Genomic DNA, 24,035 nt, shown 5'->3' on the forward strand with positions numbered 1-24,035 from the left:
CGGCTGTATAAAGACATAATTAAGGTCAACCTTGCCCTTGGGGTGCCTATAACTTAATGGAAGCATTGAAATACAACAAGACATAAATACACTACCTGAAAGTGGCTCTAAAACAAGCTTAACAAAAATAAATGCAGCTAGAAATGGGCCTGTAAAATTATTACTCTTTTTAATCATGTTTAAATAACTTGGATATTGGTAAATTCTCCTTAAGGACTCTCTACTTATTCAGGTACAGTGTCAGGAGGAGCCAGTGAATGCCATCACCGTTTCTGTTTAACGATCAGCCTTCAGCTTAAGGCTGGAGCCTCCACTGGCTAAGCCTGAAGGGTCTACAACCCATGCAAAGAAGAGACTAGAGAAGGCATTGGTTTTGTTTTTGAACAGAAGCATCAACTTCATTGGCAGACTGCGGATGTTACCAAGCACATATCACCTATTTTTTAAACCAATGTTTCTCTTACCGGAGTGATGAAAACAACTTCCCGAAGCAGCTTTGCAAAAGCAGAAGAATAATGAGAACCGCCATCCCAGCAAGACACGGCATTCCTATTTCCATCCAGAGCAGGGCGGTCACTGCGACAGCCTGCAGTGGCCCCACCCACAGATAATGCAAAAACATCATTACCTTGAAAGAAAAAGACAAAGCCTTCTTGGGACTGTATACAATCAAAATCAGTAAAGACACAGAGTAGAAACAATCTGCTCTGAAAGAACAGACAGGAACCTAACCAGGGATATCTCAGTGGGTTTTAAACCTGCTAAAGCAGAAACCTGTGTCCACCCCAGATGATGCTGTTCCGGGCAGCACAGGGCCAGCTTCAGGGACATCCAGGGAGAACCCGACCAGTAGCACTGAAGGAAGATGTTGATTTTGTTTACACCACAGATGAGCTCAGGGCATTCCCAACATCTCACTGCACTCTATATTCTGTTTCCATCTCACTCTAGCACCCAAGAAAACCTTATATTATGGTAAGTACCACACTCTCCAGTAATTGTGTACTTACCTCCCTAATGGGCTGTGGTTTCTCCACAGCAAAAACTAAATCATATTCAACCCTGAAACTGAGTAGCGGTCTTACTTCATGCTTGATGAATGAATAACTGAAGGAGAAGTGCCTGACCAACAGCTACAAGGCCCTGGACACTGTGATCTATTCATAAAGTCAGTGGAAAAAAAGAGTGTGAGGGGACAGAAGACAGTAGGCAGTGCCTGGCTGAGGGCCACCCACTTGGCATTATTCCTCACAGGCTCCCTATACAGTAGGCACTGAACAGGACACAGGGGAAAGAACAACCCCTGCCCACCAGGCCTTCATCAGCCAGAACAGGAGGGAGACAGTTCAGGCAGCAACACTGACTCCACGTGCCAAGAAGGGCCATGCCAGGAGGACCCCTAGGGACACTCACTGAGCCGGGCAACACTGCTGCCTGTCTATTACTAGAAAAACAAAACCCTCATCTACAACCCACATTATTACATCTAAGTTGCACACAGAGGAAATGAGAGTTGGATAAAGAGAACACTTGTCTTAAGTCCTCAACAGAACCCTGGCTGACACCAAATGCTGGCACCTGGCATCCAAATGAGCCTAACCCAGTGAGAAAGACAGGACATGGAAGAGGATCCCTCAGGGACAGCTCACCTGGTCAAACCTGTTCACATCATTGGACAGCAGGTTGACTATCTGGCCTGTGGTGGTCTTTCCCATGGCCAAGCTACTTAGGCGAAGTGCCTGAAATGAGAGAGGGAGACAGAAAACTGGATTCCTAAGGTGATACCAAGTCATCTTAGACATAACACAATGGAGCATGCGTTCCTGGAGTCTTGAGTGGTGTCAGCAGGAGCAGGATGACCCCTGAAAGCGGGGCTCTAGGGACCTTTCTTCAGCCTTTAACTTAGTGTGGTGGCAGCCCCGCCAGCAAGGATGGCAAAGGGAGGAGAGGGAGGTAGAAGCAAATCCCCCACCCAGTTTCTCAGTGAACTTGGACCTGCCTGAAGTGTAAAGGGTGTAGATTTAGACTTAGGGGCCAACTAAAGTAATTTTGAGACAAATTAGACGTGAGTAGAGAGACTGCATTAAGGAAATACAATAAGAGACTTGGACTATAAATCTGGAATCGATCATTAATTCTGTGGGCGATGTCATTTTAACATTTTTCGTTTAGCTTCTTCATTCTAAAGAGTATGGAATCTACATTCTGAAGAGTATGAAAGGGAATCTTCATTCCCTTTCATTCTGAAATGAGTATAATGCTCAAAACACTATTCCTGTGAGGAACCTCTGTTTTTAATGCCAGTCTTCTGAATTTAAAAAACACAGCCTGTGTTTCACAGTCCCTTTATTTGGCAAAAAAAAAAAAAAAAAAAAAAAAACCCTCTGAAAAATGCCCTAGAAAGCTGAGGAACCTGAACAGACACCATGAGTTGCTTCAACAAACCATCAAGTGGAGGCTCTGATGCAAACAAAATGTCATGGTTCATAAAAACTTCTTGTTTAGTCCTTGAGTTAAATAGAAAACTCAGCAATCAAGTGTGAATGTAAAACAGTATAGCTGTGATGGAAGAGAGTATAGCAGTTCCTCAAAAAAGTAAACATAAAATCAGCATCTAGCACAGCAAGACCACTTTTGTGGATGTACTCAAGAGAACTGAACACACTAACTTGATCTTTTTGCACTCGTGTGTGCAAATGTTCACAATAGCCAAAGGTGGAAATAATCCAAAAATCCACTGACAGATGAATGGATACAAACAATGTTGTATAGACCTATAATGGAATATTGCCTTTTGATTGCCTTTGCTCAGTCGTGTCCGACTCTTTGCAACCTCATGGGCTGTCACCTACCAGGCTCCTGTGTCCATGAGATTTTCCAGGCAATAGTACTGGAGTGGGTTGCTATTTCCTTCTCCAATAATGGAATATTATTCAGCCTTAAAAAGAAATTAAATTCTGGCACTGGCTTCAACACAGATGAACCTTGAAGACGTTGTGCTACATGACATAAGCTAGACACAAAATGACAAACATTGTGTGATTCTACTTATATACAGCACCTAAAGTAGTCAAATTCAGAGAGAGAAGAAGTAGCATGGTGATGGGTGAGGGGAGGGAAGTTCTAAACAATGTGAAAGTATTTGATGTGAATAAACAGTCTACTTAAAAAGAGTTAACATAGTAAATGCTATATTGTATATATTTTGCCACAATTTAAAAAATCAATGATAAAAAGTAATTTTACCAAAGCTGTGGAAATGTGAATAAACAAGTCATTTTACATACGATACCTCCTGAAAGATCATTCCAAGTTCAGCTGAAAAGAACACTAAAATGCTGAATGGGGAATTTTAGGAAGCTGCAGATGTGCAGCCTTAGAGAGCTCCTGGAGGTGTGCCCCAGCCATAAACCAATGGTGCAGACAAATTACAACTATGAGCTTAGTAGCCATCCCATTTCTAACACCCAATGTGACTTCTTCCCAGGACCAGGGGTTAGAAGTAGAATAAGAGCCACAAATGTTCAGAGCTGCTCTGTAGCACCAGATTTGCCCCTAGGAATCAGCCCACATGTAACCTTCAAAAAAGAAGTGTCCTATTTCTGCACCTCAGCAGGATTCTGGATTCAAGGCTGGTCTAGTGCTAAGTCACTTCAGTCATGTCCGACTCTTTGCAACCCTGTGGACTGTAGCCCGCCAGGCTCCTCTGTTGGTGGGACTCTCCAGGCAAGAATACTGGAGTGAGCTGCCATTTCCTTCTCCAGGGGATCTTCCTGACTCAGGAATTCAACCCAGGTCTCCTTCATTGCAGGCAGATTCTTTAACATCTGATGCCCTAGATGCAAGGCTAGGCACAAGGAAATTTGTCTTTCCCACATTTCTTGAATTTCAGATTAAGTCTATGGTTTAACCTCTAAAATTCCTGACTTCATACAGGGACAGTTCTTTCAGGCATAATCAAGCCAGAAAATGAACACCTCTGGGAGAAATTTACATTCACACAAGCATACATGCCAGGTCAGATCAGATTTCCCAAAGGTGATGTTCCAAAGTGTTAGCTGGAAAGAAATAAAACAGGTGGACTATGGCTCACCTATACAGTGAAGAGTAAGCTTTGACTGAACCATCACCTCACACCTAACTTAAGGCTTTCACAGTATAGTTCTGGTGAATTTCATGCATATTCATGGGAGCTAAGCATGATCTAGGAAGACAAACATCATTTGTGGGGAAATCTAAGTATTTGTCTGCTAAATGGTAGACTGCGAAAGAGAATAGGGCTTCCCTGGTGGCTCAGTGGTTAAAAATCTACCTCTCCTAGAGGAGGAAATGGCAATGCACTCTTATATTCTTGCCTGGGAAAGTCCATGGACAGAGGAGCCTGGCAGGCTACAGTTCATGGGGTCACAGAGCACAACTTAGCAACTGAGCAAGCACGCACATACACAAGATGACGATGGAGGACAAGGAAGACCCCTGACTAGAGTGGACAGGCACCGCTGCCATTTCCACGTCCCAAGAGGAAACCTGCTCACGTGCAATAGCCAAACACAGACCATGAGATGTCAGGGCCCTGGATTCACACAGCCCTGACATTAATAAGATTCTGCTCAAGGAAAGATGAGAAGACACCTTACATTTTGCAAAGAAAAGCATTCCTAAGAAACAGAATCTCTAGATAAGTAGCAAGCAGGTAAAAGAAGCAATAATTTTGATTTAAATTGTTTGGTTTAGTTTTCAATAAGGATTTTTAAATAAAAATTGTATATATTTAAGGTGCACAACATGTTTTGTTAAAAATACACATTGGGAAATGATTTCTGTATTAAAACCAATTAACATATTCATCATCTCATGTAGTTATCATTTTGTGTATGTGAGATGAGCTCACTAAGACCCACTCTCTCAGCAACTTTCAAGTATACAATACAATTAAGTAAGGATTTGAAAAAAAGCAAACAACCCAGAGCAACAAGATACACAGGATCAAGTTTATATGGAGTCTTCAGCTCCTGACATAGTGTATCTGTGGCAATTTCTTTGTAAAGACACCTGAAATTCTTACTCTTTTTATATTAGCTAAGACCAGAATAAACTATGAAATAATTCTATGGCATTTCTCAATAGGAAATCACTGAACACATCAAATCAGGTCTTATTAAAACTGCTATAATGCATGCTAAAGACAAAAAGGAAATATTTAATTATGAAAATAATTTGAATAAACTGCCATAAATTCTCTCCAAATTGCCAAGGACAATGGAAAATTTCAGGTTTTATCCCAAATATCCAACTATTTTCTTTAATACCATTAAAACAATCATAATTATAGAATATAGTGAGTGAGTCTGTATATGCATAGATTCTATTTATATTTTTCTTTAGTTAACACAATTTTACTGAATATGAGTAAATGGGCCATATAAAAATATAATCATTCCCTTTCTCAAACACATTCTGGTCTCCTATATTTAATTTTATAAATTAAATCTCCTAGATTTAATCCAACCACTGAAGTTCACTTTCAAATACAACTTTGATATAAATGAAGGTTTTAATGAACAACAACAACAACAAAATTTCCATCAATACTACTTTGGCATGAAAACACTGAAAATCAATGTGATATTTTTGGTACATATTTTTTAATTAGATTTTGTTACAAATTTAGTAGATATTGTGTAACAGCCTATGACTAAAAGTCATCAAAGGCAGTCTTGACCTGATCTCAATAGAAAATTTTTTATTATATATTTGTAAAGTTTGCTTAAAGGGCAACATACTTGGCTTGATGCAAATAAGCTTCTCTGTTTCTGTTCAGTCACTCAGTCATGTGCAACCCTCTGCGGCCCTATGGACTGTAGCCTGCCAGGCTCCAGGGAATTCTCCTGGCAAGAATATTGGAGTGGGTTGCCACTGCCTTCTCCAAGGGATCTTCAAGATCCAGGGATTGAACCTGTGTCTCCTGCATTGGCAGGCAGATTCTTTAACGCTGAACTATCATCTGGAAGCCCTAGCAAAGTATAAATGATCCCAGTTACAAAATTTTTAATTTACAGAGAACTTTACCAAAATGTTTCCGATGCCTCAGGGGAGGTACACACCGTGGTACCGAGCAACACTCACCTTGCGGTAGATCATATGGCACACAGCTACCCTCAGCCTCATCCCCACGCGCTGCATGTTGTAGAAGCACAAGTGGTGCAGAACGGCCCACACGAGCACACTGGTGCTCAGCCCTGCCGCATAGGCGTAGGCTTCATGCAAAGCGGCAGAATCTGTGGGATTGTAGTTTTCAATATAACTAACCATTTTCCCCAAAAATATGGGTTGAACTACTTTGGTGCCTTCCTGAAAGAAATGAAAAAAAGCCTTAATTAGACATGTCAGTTTCTCTGTACACAGATTTACTTTTAGCACTAGCATGCTAAAAATACATTTTGACAAAATGATACATTCATGGCTAATTTAAAAGAAAAATATGCAGATTCACTATCTCCTATAAGACAAGTAGACAACAGTTTTAACCTTAAGACAAAATTTTACATTCAAAAATAGTAAAGCCTTAGTATCATGCTTAGTGTAATGTGAATGCTCAGTAAATACCACAACCAGGCTCAATACCAACTGAGCCTTAAGATGAATAAGGAAAAAGCTGGCAGAAGAAGAGTAAGAAATCTGCTTCCATATGAAGAAGCCTGTGGCAGCTTGCCCCTGTCCCCTGTATTCTTAATGTCCCAGCCCAATAGAAAGTCAACCTGGTTCACACATGGGAGACATGCTTTTATTATCTTCTTTGTGAATCTTTATGAACTGAGACACTGGCACAAACACATCCACTCTTTTCCATCCCAAACTCCACATGTCTGTAGGCCAAGGGAATGGAAACCAGCTTCAGTTGGAATACCACAGAGAAACCAGGCTTGGCAGCTCTACAGGGTCTCAGCTTCCAAGAGCACTACCTCAATATGTCTCTACCCCCTAGAAGTTGGAATGTTCCTTGGAGTGAAAAATTAAATATGGTGGAGGTCAAGCTAAAAACTATCATGTCTTCCGTGGTTCTCCATCCACCATTCACTGCAGTTGGTAGTTTGGAAGAAATGTTCCCAATCATCTCTTTCCCAAGGTTAAACCAATTGACTCAGGGTGCACTGAGGCTTCCACTCTGAGTAAGACTTAGGGAAAGCAAGCTTCTTTCCCAAAGAAAAAGGCAAAGAAACAGCAACACCTACCCACCCTGCCAAACAGCCACTTCGCCCCACAACTCACTCCCTCCCTCTAGTCACTCCTTGAAGGTCTCTTTCTCCCCAGGTCCCCTTCTTTCTCCACCATCAAAGAAAACCAAACACTCAATGAATTCAAGTCACCAAAAGTAAACACCTTGACCCTCAACATCATTTCCTCCACAGACTTCTCAAAAGACAAAATGCCAAAAGTTTGGAAGTCTTTCAGGAACAGGGCTTTTCCTTTTCTGGCAATCCCATCTTACTCAAACGGACGGGGGAAGCTTGGTTTACCTGACAGGTTTGCTTTGATAGCTCTCTTCTGTCTGTCTGAAGCTGAGGAACCCACACACAAGAGGAGGGAAGGAGAATCCATAACACCAAACACCAAAAAAAACTAAGCATTTCCTGCTCAGCGAACTCAGTGCCTGATCCATGAAGTTATGGAAATTTTTATCTACTATAGAGGATAAAGGGAACACTATTTAGTTGAAGAAGTATAAGTAAGATGATCAGACTGGAGTAAAATGGTCAGTTCTGATACATTTCCACCGTGTCCTGTCACACATTCCAAGAGGCATAGAGAGCTCATGGAAGAGTCCCTCATAAAATGGATTGTCAAACACACTGTTTATAGAGTTTCCTGAGATGGAAATGTGGAGGCTCACACAGAGAAGCAAGAACATCAAACTCTGCACACAGGCAGTCCCAGCCCAGGTATGGCCAAGGGCAGTCCAGTGCTGCATGGCCACAAACCACCAGAATCCCAGCAGTAATATCTGCCATCCCAAACTTTCCTAAAACTTATGATTCTCTTTGGGAATCACTGTTGCCTGTTACTCAGGCCTCCATTTGAGCTAACATCCTTATGATTACAGGAGAAATAAAAGTAATGTCACTCACCAAACAGAGTATGGATAAATGCAACAAATCCAGCAATAAAGAGTATAAATAAAGGCAGGTCACTACTGCCTAAGCATATCTGGAGTTTTTCACTGAGAAACAAAATTTAATAACCCAGTTGAGGGACTTCCCTGGTGGTCCTTTAGCTAAGACTTCACACTCCCAACGTAGGGGACTTTGGTTCGATCCCTGGTCAGGAAACTAGATCCCACATGCAGCAAATAAGACCTGGTACAGCCAAAAATAAAAAACAGTTGGAGAAATAGCCTCATTAAGATATAATGCCAGTTTATGGCTCATATCTCCCACTCATCTATCAATTCTTTTTATTCTTGATAATTATTATTATTTAATTGGAATAGAAAATTTGTTATCTTTCAAAAAGATAACAAAGGATTTCAAACATGAAGTGTTACTGATGCAATTTGAGAGGAGAGTCATTTATTATTCTTAAGCACTATTTTGGGACTTCCTCCAATGGCTCAGTGGTAAGGAATCCATCTCAACACAGGAGTCACAGGAAATGCAGGTTTGATCCCTGAGTTGAGATCATCTGGAGGAGGAAATGGCAACCCACTCAAGGATTCTTGCCAGGATGATCCCATGGACAGAGAAGCCTGGTGGGCTACAGTCTCTGGGGTTGCAAAGAGTCGGACACAACTGAGTGACAGAGCATACATGCACAACTTTGCCTCCAGCAAGGAGCAGTCACAGCAATTCAGAGAAGTGCTGAAAAGTATAATGCACAAGGAATTTCCATTCTGGCATAAGTTGCAACTATGGAAAACAGAAAATTGATATTATGCTCCATATGAAAAATAGCAGCAAGTAAAAAACAATTTTCCAGTAATGTCTCTCAAACAGAAAAAACAGGAACCAAAACAGTGAATAGCACAAAATTGTGAAAACAAAACCCCAAGTACATATAGAGAGAAAGAATACACATATTAAATATGATTCTTCAAAGCTTCTAGAACAACACAGGACAGAAGTTATCGAAGTCATCAAACGTAGACTGAGTAGATCTGTCCCCTCCACACACAAAGAAAGGTTAGATGAACAGTCATTTAATAGGACAGCTGGCAGCAGCATTTGTAATCTGTGAGTGTTTCAATTTCTGACATTTGGTAAAACTGGCTGAGGCAAACCAGGCAAAAGATTTTCCAGCTACCAGAAGATTAACTCCTGCATATGCTCAACGTTTTGTTCAGAGTATTAACTCCAAGCGAAACAGTGGTGTGAATCCCAAGGATAGACTGAATTTCATAAGACTCTGCTTGTCTTGGAGAGTCTCTCAGAGAGGCAAGGAGTGGCTGTGGCTCACCCTCGGGACACAAACACTGGTGGCAGCCATTCCCGGGAGCTGCCCCCAACACATGTATACTCGTGTGGACAGACACCACCAAGGAATTCTCTCATCTGTACACTACTGATTCTCACCATTAACTAAAAAGAAAAAAACAACTGAGAAAATATTCATTGTCAACCATGAAGCTAACCATACTGAAATTTTCTTGATCAGCAGGAACGAGGTCAAACACTGTCCCTTAAACCCTTCCTCTTTGACATATATCTATGATCACATGTATCTTTCCACAAACCAATTGAGAATATAGTTCTTATTCTTTCACAAAAATTTTTCACAACTCTGAAATCATAAAGGATCTTTAAAAGAGCAGAAGTTAATACCACAACATCCATTATTCAGGATTCTCTGAGAATCTGAGTCTCTGAGGCAGACTTTTTATTTTGGCCACACCATGTGACATGCAGAATCTTAGTTCCCCAACCAGGGATCAAAAACCCTCACATCTGCCTGGGGGCATAGAGTCTTAAACACCAAGCTTCAACTGCCAGGGAAGCTTGTGGTAGCCATTTCTTAACAGAGTCCTTGGTATTCAGCCTCCTGAAAGCACCTGATATTGGGTCTCACCTTTTGCTTCTTAGGATAACTTCTTGCAGGGTTAGGTTAGAAACTAGAGCTTCTGCAGTGGATAGAATTCCTTCTCCAAGTTAATGTACTTGAGACATTTCTCACCCAATTTCCCTATATCTCATTCATGGAAATAAAAACACAAAAATAGAAGCAAGCTAACAAAGAATGGCAACCCACTCCGGTGTTCTTGCCTGGAGAATCCCAGGGACAGCGGAGCCTGGTGGGCTACCATCTATGGGGTCACACAGAGTCAGACACGACTGCAGTGACTTAGCAGCAGCAACAAAGAAAAACACTTGAGTGAAACATATAAGCAGAAAAGAGTGAGCTTGTAGGAAAAAATTGAACAGGCAGTTAATCTTTAGAACTGGGGGAGTTCTAAAGTGGAGTTGAGAAAAATCCAGAGATAAGGAGGAAAAGCAGTGAATCTGGGAAATCATACCCATCAGCATTCTAGATATCCTAGCCTTCACTCATCTTTAACACAGTAGCACCTTAGCATCACCTGGGTGGGGATAAGGGCACTCTGACGCCCAGGGCCCAGCCGCCAGAAACTGGTTCAGGTTCAACTGCTTAGGGATGAAGCCTGAAGATTCCTCTCCCTGGAAGATTCTGGAAGCTGAAACTAACCCCATGTAAGCATCTGCTAAACTCCATTCTTGCACTGTCTTGGCAGCTGAGCCTGGAATGGCTACAGACCTGCTCTGAAGGAATTACAACGATCACAGAGTTTTAATCAGAGTTCCATGGCACATTTCATGCTTCCAGAAAAATCGTTATAAACCAAAGTCCAGAGATTACAGTATTGAAATTTTCATTCTGCACAGTAGGAAAAATAAAATTTCAGATAAAACTATATTTAAAAACATCAATAAAAAGATGAATCAAAATTAGCCTGAAAAGTTATCCCCAAAAGGAGAAGGAGAATTAGAATAGAGCTAACGAGGATATCAGCCTTCTTTAAAAGTAGCCTTGTCTTGATTTTGGAATCATGAAAACATTATACAGAATTATAATCATAAAATAACTAATTTTTTCAAAAGCAATTCCTAAAATTTCAAAGTAAATTTAAATAAAAGTACCTAAATATCTACCCATCCTGTTGGGTCACAGAGCCATACAAAAAAGAACTATCAAAAGTGATTTTAAACAAAACAATTTGAAAACACATTCTCTGCATCATACACCCACATGAAGACAATATGAACTGCAAAAAGGTAAATCTTATAATGTTTTCAGACATCACATCATAAGAAAAAACAAATGAATAATTACATTGATATCAATGAGAATTGGACTTAGACTTGGGACAAAGAGAATAGATGACGGGAGAAAAGAGATACAGATGTAAGCACAATAAGATGAAGTAAAAACACTAGTGTCCTGCATCTGACTTGGATTGGCAACACCCATGTAAACATATCTGTTTACCTTAAAAAATGTATTCTAACTTTGTCTAATGGAAAATATCCAAGAAACAATAGCCAAGAGCAATAAGCTCTTCTAGTACCCAGACTATAGTGTTTAAATACCATTTCACACTAAAAGAAGACAGGGCTGCTTGAAGAAATGGATGATTCCAGGGCTGAGCAAATGCTGTACAAAATGAACTAGACATATCCTGTCATATCAGAAAGTAAAAAACAAAACAAAAGACATGAAAAAAAAAGAAAAACTAGCCAAGACTTCTAGAGTATGTGCAAAAGACTTAGGACCCAACCTGAATATACCCCACTGCCCAAAGATGGCCAAAGGTTGGCACAAGCATAACAAATGAAATGGACTGAAGCTGATCAGAAATGCTTAAATCCATGAGCTCAAACCGACATTCACAAAACCAAACCAAATAAACAACAATAAAAACTCACTAGCCCCTCTCCTCACTAGAGGAGAACCAATTCATCATCTTGAAAACAGGTTTTAAAAACTGAAATTATTTTCCCCTACTCTCCCTATAAATACTATAGGTGAGTATTAACCAAAGTGCTTAAAACATCTCCATTTTGCAACCCTTAATAAATTAATGGACCTTGAGCAAGGATCATAAATAACTCCAACATCACACACACACACACACACACACACACACACACACACACACACAAGATGTTATGTACCTTATAATGGAGATATACAACCCCACCTCCTACATAGATGAAAGGGGTGAAGAAAATCCAAATGAGCTACATCCAACTTCTAGACCTAAACACCAACCTAAGGTGCCAGAGGAACATGTGAATTGACACAGGGGGAGAAGCGATCAGCCAAATCCAGGCTGTGGGAATCTCTACAGGTCAAACAACCTAGAGGCTCGGGGTGGAGGGGAACAGAAAGGCAATTTGAATAACCTATGTCAGCCAAGTGTACCTTATTTAATACTGCTTCAAACAGAAGAGGGGAAAAAGACAACTGTGAGCACTGGCTAGATAGTAATGATATTAAAGTTAATATTTATGAACAATAATAATAATAATGTTTATGCTAAATATGTTTAGTGGGGGAGATTCCATATCTTTTAAAGATACACACTAAAATATTTATGGATAAAAATGATATGATGTCTTGGAACTGCTTTAAAATAATCTTGGGAAGTGAGAGTGAGTTTCAGATGAATCAAGACTACTCATTATGGCAATTATTGAAGCTGGCTTAGGTGACATAGGGGCTTATTTCCCTTTACCCTTCTGCGTTCTTAGCTGAGGATCTCTGTAATAAATGACAGAATAGCAAGAGAAAATCAAACAGAAGTTTATTAATATGTATATTTCTGATATACATGCAAAATATCAAGAAGAACTGAGTAACTCTCTGAGATGGCCCAAGCCATCACCTTAAATACCGTCCTCAGCTAAAGACTAAAGAAAAGGTGATGGGGCACCTATGAGAGGTTAATAGGAAAAGCAGCTTAAACTACACTAGGGTTGGGTTTGTTATGCAGATTTAATCTCTCTAGAAGACTGTCCTTCAACAGGATTCTGCTGTGATTAAGAGCCATCCTTTTTTTTCTGGTACAGAGAGGGAGACACTTTTACAAATGGAGACTTCCTTTATCAGTGTAAATGTCCCTCAGAAGAATAACTTCTACTCTGTCTTCAGAGTTTCTCCTGTGTCTATTTCTCAAAAACAGAATCAACTCACAACAATCTTTCTGCCAGAGAGCCCTATTCTGGAGTGACACATTGTGCTACCCTTTCAGTCTATTCTATTTTTGTATTTTTGAAATGTTCTTAAAAATCTACAGGAAATTAAAAACAAAACAAAACAAAAACACTATAGAAAGCAGTTGACAGAGGAGCACAGAGCTGTTGCTAGAAAAGCAGCTCCTCCTGGCTCTGAGCCTCAGTAGAGGCTGTGGGAGGAGAGGACAGAACACAGAGAACACGGGTCTAGCAGTCAGAGCACCGTGCCTCAGAGACCAGGTTGGCCACCTGCGAGTCACATGACCCTGAGCCCATCGTGTGCCCTCCTGGGCCTCTGGATCTTTATCTGTGAAAATACCAGCCTTGCCTCCCTCGGAGGAATCCTGGGACAGCTAAACGAGCTACAACATCTCAGAGAGCTCTGAAACCACCATAAAAACACGGGTTTTTCATCACTTTTATTATTAGAAGTCCTGGTAAGAGATTTACTCTATTCTTAATGGCAGAGCCTGGTTTCACAAAGGGCTTGGAGAACTCACTGCTGCTCACAGGTGGTCACAGTGGAATAAGAACTCTTGAGAAAAGTCATGTGTGAAGCCAAATTTTCTAGATTGCAATTTAAGTTTCACTTCTAAGCAGATTGCTAAAATTTTTAACCATTATGAATGCAATCTTTTAAAAAGAGTCTCCTACCTCCCTAACTACAGAAAGAAAATGGATTGAAGGGGGTGGAGGAAACAAGTGAAACAGGTGAGGGAACTTAAGAGGTACAAACTCCAAATTATAAAATAAATAAAAGGGAATTGGGGGCAAAAAATAAATATACAAAAGTTTAAAAAATAAATCACAGGATTATAATATACAACATAGGAAATATATTCAATAATATTGGAATAACTTTGCATGGTGACAGTCGGTAACTAAACTTATCATGTACCATATAAAATATTAAATCACTAATGATGTATACCAGAAACTAATATAACATTGTAAGCCAATCATACTTCAATTTAAAAAATTCTTTTAATTTTACATTAAAAACTTACATATGCTTAGAAAAGAAAAGAAGATGGATATAAAACCCCAATTTATAACTCAGGGTCATCACTGTGGGTATTACTGACACCTAATGGCTAACTCAATGCTCTTAGGAACCAGCAGGGCACACACAGCACGTCTGCTCGGCAGGTCCCCTTCTGCTTGGCTCAAGGCCCCCTCCTCCTCTCCCGCTGTGTGGTCCTCAGTGGTTGTTCTCAGCCCACAGTATCTTTGCCACCAGAAGCCACTCCTCAGTCTTCTGGGTTGAGCAAAGTGAGGGACACATGGAAGAAAGGGTTGGGAAATAAATGCAAAGACCACTCAGCTCTTGGGGAATCAGCCGTGAGTTGAGGCACAAAGCCCACTGTGGGATTCAGAGGATTCTGTTTACTTCCTGTCCATCAGCTGAGCTCCAAAGTGAGGATTTACACACACATGTGCTTCCCACAGCCTCGACCTGGGCCAGAGACCATCAGCAAAAGTGGCTTCAGACAAAGGCCAAGTGATCGGACAAGGCTGGGCCACTTCAAAGGGTCCTCAGAAGAGGATATAATACCCCGCCACACCTCCCCTCTCAGGGAAAGGGACTGGGTGAACCCACTCTGGCTCTCTGAGGTCACCCCACTTACACACCAGCAATGGAGACCTCACCTCTCAGAGAGAAGCGCTGATGACCTGGGGAGGTGGTCTCTGTGACTCACGCCCAGGCAGAGGCTTCAGGCTCCTCCTCTCCACCCTGAGCACCCTGGGCAGGTGGGGACCTGTCGTCTCCACTCACAGTACCCGTGGAGGTGCACACAGGGGCCAGGGGTGCTGGGAGCTCTCCGGCTGTTCTGTTCTAATTAGGGGTGACCGGCAAGTGCTCCACAGCCTGCTACTTGTTTCTCTGAGAGGAAGAAATACTCCTCAGTTCTCACAGGACAGTCCATGGAATTTTCCAGGCCAAAATGCTGGAGTGGGTAGCCTTTCCTTGTCCAGGGGATCTTCCCAACCCCAAGATCGAACCCAGGTCTCCCTCATTGCAGGCAGATTCCTTACCAGCTGAGCTATCAGGGAAGCCCTTCTCAAAGGACAGAGGTTTTCATATCTCAAAATCCTAAAACCCTAAAACCCTCACTCTGGACTGGCGTCACCCTGCTTTCTCCCACTGCTGCTGCCAGGAGTACCTGGGAGGCCCCTCTTGTGCTGTGGGTGGAAAGACCACACTGCTTGGGATCATGGATGATCCATGGGGCATTCTGTGCACCTGAGGGATTAAAAGAGGGCTGGAGATCAAAAAGGAAACATGTTTGTGTTTTAGAAAATCCTGGGCTGAGTTTAGATCTTCCACCATCTAAAATATAAAGAATAACAAGCAGTATAGATTGATCACAACATGGGAAGTTGCTTCATAAAATCAATTATTTAACTAACTAGCACTGCTACTAGTACTAGCAGTACTGCCACACAGATGAGCCCCTACATTTACATCCTCTACTCCCCACTTCTCCGCCATGACCACCTAGTGACCAACCTCCTGAAAGGGCCCAGGGCTCTTCCAGTTGCACCTTATGCAGCCCCAGGCCTAGCCTTCCTGGACCCCCAGCAGGAAGTATTACTGGGGCTGGACAACTTTGAAATCAACACTCCCAGCACCACAGTGGGGAGGATTCCATCTCAGGAAGAACCCCAGATCCTGTGGCCTCTCCCTCTATGTCTGTTTCTCCCATGAGCTGCCACAGCCAAGACCCAGGACTCATATTAGAATGGGATCCATCCAAGCCTTAGTGATCCCACTCAAGGGGCTAACAGCCCAGAATAGCAAGAAAAACTAGTAGCTCAGTTCAAACCCAGCCACATGGGCTCTGCTTTGAACCCACCTGACTTTAAGACTCTTTTGCATCTGGTACCAAAGAGAAACTAGAGAACCAGGGACAGCAGAGAGAGACCTGCTCCAGGATATGATCCAGCATTAAACCCTGAGGCCACTCACCCAACCAGGCACCTGGCATGAGCCACAGGCAGACACCGAGGCCCCAGGGTCTCCAGACAAGCAGAATTCATGAGAGCTCTGCTGTGTGAGGTCAGGAAATCCTGCACAAACAGGCCACACCAGCTCGCCACCTGTGTATTTCAGAGACTTACTGTGACTATGTGGAAATACCATCACTGGGACAGCTGCACATGGGAGAAAGAAGGGCTGGGGCAGCCTGACGGGCTCCTGCTCCCTCTCCCAACCCCTGCCCTTCACAAGGCACTGCAGTACCTAAGTGGTCAGTGTCCTCTCAAAGGTGGCACTCTGCCCCACATACCTGTCCCACCCTCTGGCACAGTGCCCAATCCTCTTCTGACATCAGTGAGAACTCCATCCCCCAGGACCACTCAGTCACCTGGGAGCTGACAGATTCTCTGTCTCTCCAGTTGTTTGGGGTGGACTTCACCTGCCCAGCTGCCTACTGCCCACAGTGCCCTTCAGTACAACACAGCCTTTAAACAAGAGCCACACCGCCCTCCTGTAAACCACCTGGCCCACCCACCTCACCCCCAACACGATGGACTGAGGACAGCTAATACCTTCTCCACCTAAAACACCCCTTTTTCAGCAACTACATCTTCCATCCCTCCTGCCCTCACACACTCACAGGCTGCCCGTGTCCCTAAGGCAGCGCTAAGGGACCACGGAGAGCATGAGCTCCCCAGGGAGGTCTGCAGGAGACCCCCCTCAGGCTCAGCCAATACAGGGTGGCTGACGGCACTGTGTCCCCAGGTGGATTGTCCTCTAGGGGATCTTGACCCAGGATCTTCAGGGTCATGGAGGTCACTGACATCACAGCTTTCTGCCTCTGGTTTGCCGTGCACATTCCCTCCTACACCCTCTGCCAATGCCAGGATACCAGGATCCTCCTTCAACCAGGAATCTGCTCCCACAACCAGGGAAAGAAAGCAACGTGGAGGGTGCACAGAATTCACAGTGAAGCTGGAGCTCCTCCCCACAGGGCCTTTGCTCACACTGCCAGCCCACGGGGAAGGGGGCAGCCTGGGGAAAGGTGTGCTCTTAGGAGTTCTGGGCAGCTATGGTCCAGATGCAGGGCCTGGGTTCTGTTCTCCTGGAAGAGGAGAGGCGATGTTATCTTCTTAGAAAAGCATTTATCAGATGTGACCTGGTCAAGGTAACAATTTTTACCTTGTTAAACTATAACAAAGCGCCATAAAAGGTACTTTATTCTGGGCTTGGGTCCAAATTACCTTCCTCTAAATCAAGGGCACATATTGCCTGAGGCTGTTGGAATCTTCTTTTGGTCAAAGATCAGTCAGCGTATATACTGAACACCAGGAACTTTCTACCATAATATAAAATGTCTTTTATTTCAAGGCCATCCTTCCACAACACTCTAACCAGTTAAAAGAAGAATAGTAACCCCTGGAGTCCAGTCCTTGCCCATTCTAAAGATGAATACAACTTCTGAGGTCTATCATGTTTCCATGAGGGTTTATCCTCAGACCTTAGACCACTGGCCTCTCTCCCCACGGGTCCCGTCCACCTCAGTACTGAGACACATACACCAAAAAGCAACGCACAGTATGAAAATCTTTTACCTCAAGAAATGTAAACATTCCCCAAATTAAATAGGATTTCCAGTAACACTTTACGATTGCTTTCATTAACGAAGGCTCATGTGAGTCTTTCTGGGCTCTCTTCACTTCCTGATCCCAGTGCCTGCGATGAGAAACAGAGGGCAGTGAAGAATATCGTGTCCACCAAAGGGGAAAGGGGGCGGGGCGGAGTGGTAGACAAGCCTGCCCTGCAGGGTGCTCTGCGGCTGTGCAATAGATGCTGGCTACCTGCTCACAGGGCTCCTGAAAGATGAGCAGTGCAGACTCTGAAGCATCAGAGAGACAGGCCTTGAGGCAAAAGTTCCAGATTCTGGAAACAAGTTCCTGCCAAGCTTTGCTGGACTCACAGCTCATGAGCAGCTCAGGCGGGCAGACTCTCTCCTCCAGGGACACCACCTCCGGGGACAGAGCTCGGCCTCCAGGGCCGTGGCTGTGGGCTCCCTCCACGCCCACAGATGCACAGGGAACACGGGCCCCCAAAGTGGGCTAAGCCTGGGGTCAACCTGAGGGGCTGAGTGTGCAGTGTCAGGAGAGGAGTCTCAGAAGAACCCAGAGGAAGGCAAAGCCTCCCCCAAACACAGCCCCACGTGGAAATTCTCACTCTTTCTCCCCTTGCCCCTGATGTCTGTGCTCACCCTTGCAGCTCTTCTCCAAGGCGCTGGGAGCGATCTTCCGGAAGCACCGAGTACATGTCATCTGGTTCTAATTTCCGTTTGTGACCAATTTTAAACAAGGGGTTTAGCCACCTGTTAAACATTAAAAGGAGAGTGACATATATCCAAATTACACATCTCTAATTAGAAACCTACATTCATGGACATTGTTTAAAAAAAAAAGTCTACATTTTAAATATATAAAGATATGGGGAAAAGTAGATATATGCTCACAAACACACATACATTTTAAGTACAGGAAAGTCATGCTGGCTTATATATTACATAATTAAAGCAGCCTCTTTGTGGCCTACTGAATATACATTGTACATCTGCTTTATTAAGAAAAAAAAATGTTTAGAAATAAAATAAAAATAAAGTAACAGTGGTTCAGGCATGCAGAATAGAGCTGAATGGCCATTGTGGGTAAGGCTGCAGATATGTTCCTGTATTACTGAGGACTTAAATCTTCTGAAATGTATCAGATTGAAGGATACCTACATACGCTAGTGGTAAAGAATCCGTCTGCTAAAGCAGGAGATGTAAGAGATGCTGGTTCGATCCCCAGGTTGGGAAGGTTCCCTGGAGAAGGAAATAGCAACCCACTTCAGTGTTCAAACCTGGAAAATCCCATGGACAGGGGAGCCTGTTGGGCTACAGTCCATGGGGTCACAGTTGGACATGACTGAAGTGTCTTAACACCAGTCATATTCAAAGCAGTTGTAAACTTGAGGTCTCAAGATCTCCTCAGATCAGTCGTCAACACAGAGGAGTTTTTACAGGCAGTTATCTTATGGACACAACACCCTGAGTCTAACAGGCTCTGGACCCGGAACTACTTACAATCCTGTCAGACTCCCCTCAGCCAGAACGCTCATGTGAGCCTCTTTCTGAACCCAAACTTCTGAAGACAACCTCAAGATAAGTAATAGCTTCCCAACTAAAATGCAGTTGATTCTTCTTATGGTCCTCCTCTGTATCACTCTCTGGGAAATTCATTTATTTTTAAAAGTAAGATTCAAACATCCAAAAGGGCTGGAATTTTACTAATTATTGGATCTGTCACCATCAGCCTCAGTCGGGGAATAAATATAGCCCACCAGACTTTCAGGGAACTTCAGCTGACAATATCACCAAACTACGGTTTAATTCCACCATGCCCAGGCTTCTGCCCAGGGACATCAAGGTTGCCCCCATTGCCACCACACCCCTGCAAAGACGTATGTGTTCATCAAATCCCTGTTTTCGGGGGGTCCAACCAACCGTTCACTATGAGCCCTCCACCTACAGGCATGGCCGACTCTAGATAGTTACCATGCTTAAGGGCTCTGGGGACAGGATCATACCAAACATGGAGGGCCTGGCCATGAGCAAGTACCCTGGATGGGAGGGCGCCACCATGAGCCTAAACAAGACTCAATAAAATTCAAAGACCATGTGTGTACCCCCTGAGGGATGTTTGTTCCTCGAGGACCTTGTAGCAAGGGCCACCCATGTTGGGCCATCAACTGTCTCCAAGAAAACTACCAGGGGACACTGGGCTATATGTGGTTCACACCCAGATCAAGGTTACATTCAGATTTTAATTACACTCGCACAACCTGTGAATCAAAGGGGGCCATTCATCTAGTCAGGAGAGGAGCTGGACTGGTAATAGCAGTTGTCACTCTTGTTAGGCTCCCTGGTGAGCCTAGCATGAGAAAGAATTTATAATAACCTAAGTATAAAAAAAAAAGAAATTAAAAAAAAAAAATCAGAGACTGGCCTAGGTAAGTAGAGAACCCAGTTCTAACCTTAGAATGACAAAATCTTCACTAGACCCTCTGGCCCACATAACACTTGACCACTGCAAAGCTTTTGACTACCTGCTGGCTAATCAAGGGGGAATTTGTGCCCCAACCATTTCCTGTTGTTTTTATGTTAACACTTGTGGTCAGATAGAAAAGAGCACATCCCAATTGTCAGAGAAAACTGCTTGCAGACAAAGACAAATATCATATGGTATCACTTATACACGGAATCTTAAAAAGCAGTAGAAATGAACTTATCTACCAAAGAGAAATAATAGAGTTACAGATGTAGAAAACGAACTTATGGTTACCAGAGGGAGAGGGAGGAAGGGACAAATTGGGATACAGGGATTGACATACATAAACTACTGTATATGTATCCAACTCTTTGCAACCTCATGAACTGCAGCCCGCCAGGCTCCTCTGCCCATGGGGATTCTCCAGGCGAGAATACCTGAGTGGGTTGCCATGCCCTCCTCCAGTGGATCTTCTCAACCCAGGGATCTAACACAGGTCTCCTGCACTGCAGGCAGATTCTTTACAGTCTGAGCCACCAGAGGAGTATATATAAAATAGATAACTAATAAGAACCTACTGTATAGCAGAGGGAACTCTACTCAATAGTCTGTAATAGCCTTTATCATTTTTAATGAAAAGAACCTTTTAAAAATAGTGGATATATGTCTATTGATTTACTTTTCTGTACTCCTGAAACTAACACAACACTGTAAATCAACTGTACTCCAGTACAACTTTTTCTTTAATAGAGAGAAGGTCACTTGGCCATATACTCAAAACAAGAAAGGCCTGGCTGAACAAATTTGTGACAGGAACAAAAGAAGTTTCCCCAGCTTCCCTGGGCTTCTAAGGCCATTCTTAAAACCCCTTACAGTTATTCTCCTTTTCTGGCTCTTTGGCCCATGATTCTTCAATTGTCTCATTAGTTTTATCTCTTAGAAAACTGAGACAACCAAGTGGCAGATGGTCTTTACCCAAGGCTATGAGCAACTGGGACTCTAGCCTGGTGACAATCAGATTCATTTTGGTGGAATCAGGAGAAATCCGTTCCTCTAACCCAAAGTGAAAACAACACCCAGTTGCGGATGTGACTGGTGATGGAAATAAAGTTCGATGCTGTAAGAACAATATTGCATAGGAACATGGAATGTTAGGTCCATGAATCAAGGTAAATTGGAATTGGTCGAATAGGCAATGCCAAGAATGAACATCAATATTTTAGGAATCAGTGAACTAAAATGGGGTGAAATGGGTGAATTTAACTCAGATGACCATTATATCTACCACTGTAGGCAAGAATCCCTTAGAAGAAATGGAGTAGCCATCATAGTCAACAAAAGAGTTCAAAATGCAGTACTTGGGTGCAATCTCAAAAACGACAAAATGCTCTCTGTTCATTTCCAAGGCAAACTATTCAATATCACGGTAATCCAAGTCTATGCCCCAACCAGTAATGCCAAAGAAGCTGAAGTTGAAGGGTTCTAAGAAGACCTACAAGACCTTCTAGAACTAACACCCCAAAAAAGATATCCTTTTCATCATGGGGACTGAAATGCAAAACTAGGAAGTCAAGAGATACCTGGAATAACAGGCAAATTTGACCTTGGAGTACAAAATGAAGCAGGGCAAAGGCAAACAGTTTTGCCAAGAGAACGTACTGGTCATAGCAAACACCTTCTTCCAACAAAACAAGAAATGACTACACATGAACATCATCAGATGGTCAATACCAAGATCAGACTGATTATATTCTTTGCAGCTGACGATGGAGACCCTCTATACAGTCAGCAAAAACAAGACCGGGAGCTGACTGTTCAGATCATGAACTCCTTAGTGAAAAATTCAGCCTTAAATTGAAGAAAGTAGGGAAAGACACTAGACCATTCAGATATGACCTAAATCAAATCCCTTCTGATTATAGAGTGGAAGTGACAATAGATTCAAGGGATTATATCTGATAAACAGAGTGCCTAAAGGACTACGGACAGAGATTAGTGACATTGTACAGGAGGCAGTGATCAAGACCATCCCCAAGAAAAAGAAATGCAAAAAGGCAAAATGGTTGTCTGAGGAGGCCTTACAAATAGCTGAGAAAAGAAGACAAGAGAAAGGCAAAGGAGAAAAGCAAAGATATACCCATCTGAATGCAGACTTGCAAAGAATAGCAAGGAGAGATACGAAAGCCTTCCTAGTGATCAAGGCAAAGAAATAAGGAAAATATTAAAATGGGAAAGACTAGAGATCTCTTCAAGAAAATTAGTGAAACCAAGGGAAATTTTCATGCAAAGATGGACACAATAAAGGACAGAAATGGTATGAATGTAACAGAAGATATTAAGAAGAGGTGGAAAGAATACACAGAAGAACTATACAAAAAAGATCTTCATGACCCAGATAACAATGGTGGTGTGATCACGGACAACAGCCAGACATCCTGGAATGCGAAGGCAAATAAGCCCTTGGGAAGCATCACTACGAACAAAGGTAGTGGAGGTGATGGAATTCTAGTTGAGGTATTTCAAATTCTAAAAGATGATGCTTTTAAATTGCTACATTCAATATGCCAGCAAATTTGGAAAACTCAGCAGTGGCCACAGGACTGGAAAAGTTCAGTTTTCATCAATCCCAAAGAAAGGCAATGCCAAAGAATTTTCAAAGTACTGCACAATTGCATTCATCTCACACTCTAGCAAAGTAATGCTCAAAATTATCCAAAAGTACATGAACCATGAACTTCCAGATGTTAAAGCTGGATTTAGAAAAGGCAGAGGAACCAGAATCAAATTGCCAACATCTGTTGGATCACAGAAAAAGCCAGAGAATTACAGAAAAACGTCTACATCTGATTTATTGACTATTGCTAAGCCTTTGACTGTGTGGATCACAACAAACTGTGGAAAATTCCTCAAGAGACAGGAATACCAGACAACTTGACCTGCCTCCTGAGAAATCTGTATGCAGGTCAAGAAGCAACAGTTAAAACTGGACATGGAAAAAGAGACTGGTTCCAAATTGGGAGAAGAGTATGGAAAGGTTGTAGAGTTCCAGAAAAAACATCTATTTCTGCTTTATTGACTATACCAAAGCCTTTGACTGTGTGAATCACAATAAATTGTGGAAAATTCTTCAAGATGGGAATACCAGACCACCTGACCTGCTTCTTGAGAAACCTGTATGCAGTTCAGAAAGCAACAGTTAGAACTGGACATGGAACAACAGACTGGTTCCAAATAGGAAAAGGAATACTTCAAGGCTGTATGTTGTCATCCTGCTTATTTAACTTATATGCAGACCACATCATGAGAAAGCTTGGGGTGGGTGAAGCACAAGCTAGAATCAAGATTGCCAGGAGAAATTTCAATAACCTCAGATAGGCAGATGACACCACCCTTGTGGCAGAAAGTGAAGAAGAACTAAAGAGCATCTTGATTAAAGTGAAAGAGGAGAGTGAAAGAGTTGGTTTAAAGTTCAACATTCAGAAAACGAAGATCATGGCATCCGGTCCCATCACTTCATGACAAATTGATGGGGAAACAGTGGAAACAGTGGCTGACTTTTTTTTTTTTTGGCTCCAAAATCACTTCAGATGTTAATTGCTACAATGAAGTTATGACCAACCTAGACAGCATATTAAAAAGCAGAGACATCACTTTGTCAACAAAGGTCCATCTAGTCAAGACTATTGTTTTTCCAGTAGTTATGTATGGATGTGAGAGTTGGACTATAAAGAAAGCTGAGCG

The 24,035-nt window shown here is 42.5% G+C and overlaps 1 protein-coding gene across 2 annotated transcripts in view; it reads right to left on the reverse strand.

Moving 5' to 3' along the window:
- Positions 1-24,035, reverse strand: part of LOC139186121 (ATP-binding cassette sub-family C member 4-like) — a 171,945-nt gene that overhangs the window by 144,192 nt on the left and 3,718 nt on the right. For both annotated transcript variants that reach the window (XM_070799911.1, XM_070799910.1), the window contains exons 2-6: positions 18,470-18,580; positions 17,817-17,937; positions 6,127-6,351; positions 1,650-1,739; positions 465-628 (exon numbers count right to left, since the gene is read on the reverse strand). In XM_070799911.1, coding sequence (XP_070656012.1) covers positions 465-628; positions 1,650-1,739; positions 6,127-6,351; positions 17,817-17,937; positions 18,470-18,580 — 711 coding nt within the window. The remainder of the gene's footprint in view (positions 1-464; positions 629-1,649; positions 1,740-6,126; positions 6,352-17,816; positions 17,938-18,469; positions 18,581-24,035) is intronic.

Source organism: Bos indicus, chromosome 12 (assembly GCF_029378745.1).
Source record: "Bos indicus isolate NIAB-ARS_2022 breed Sahiwal x Tharparkar chromosome 12, NIAB-ARS_B.indTharparkar_mat_pri_1.0, whole genome shotgun sequence".
NCBI classification, from domain to species: Eukaryota; Metazoa; Chordata; class Mammalia; order Artiodactyla; family Bovidae; genus Bos; species Bos indicus.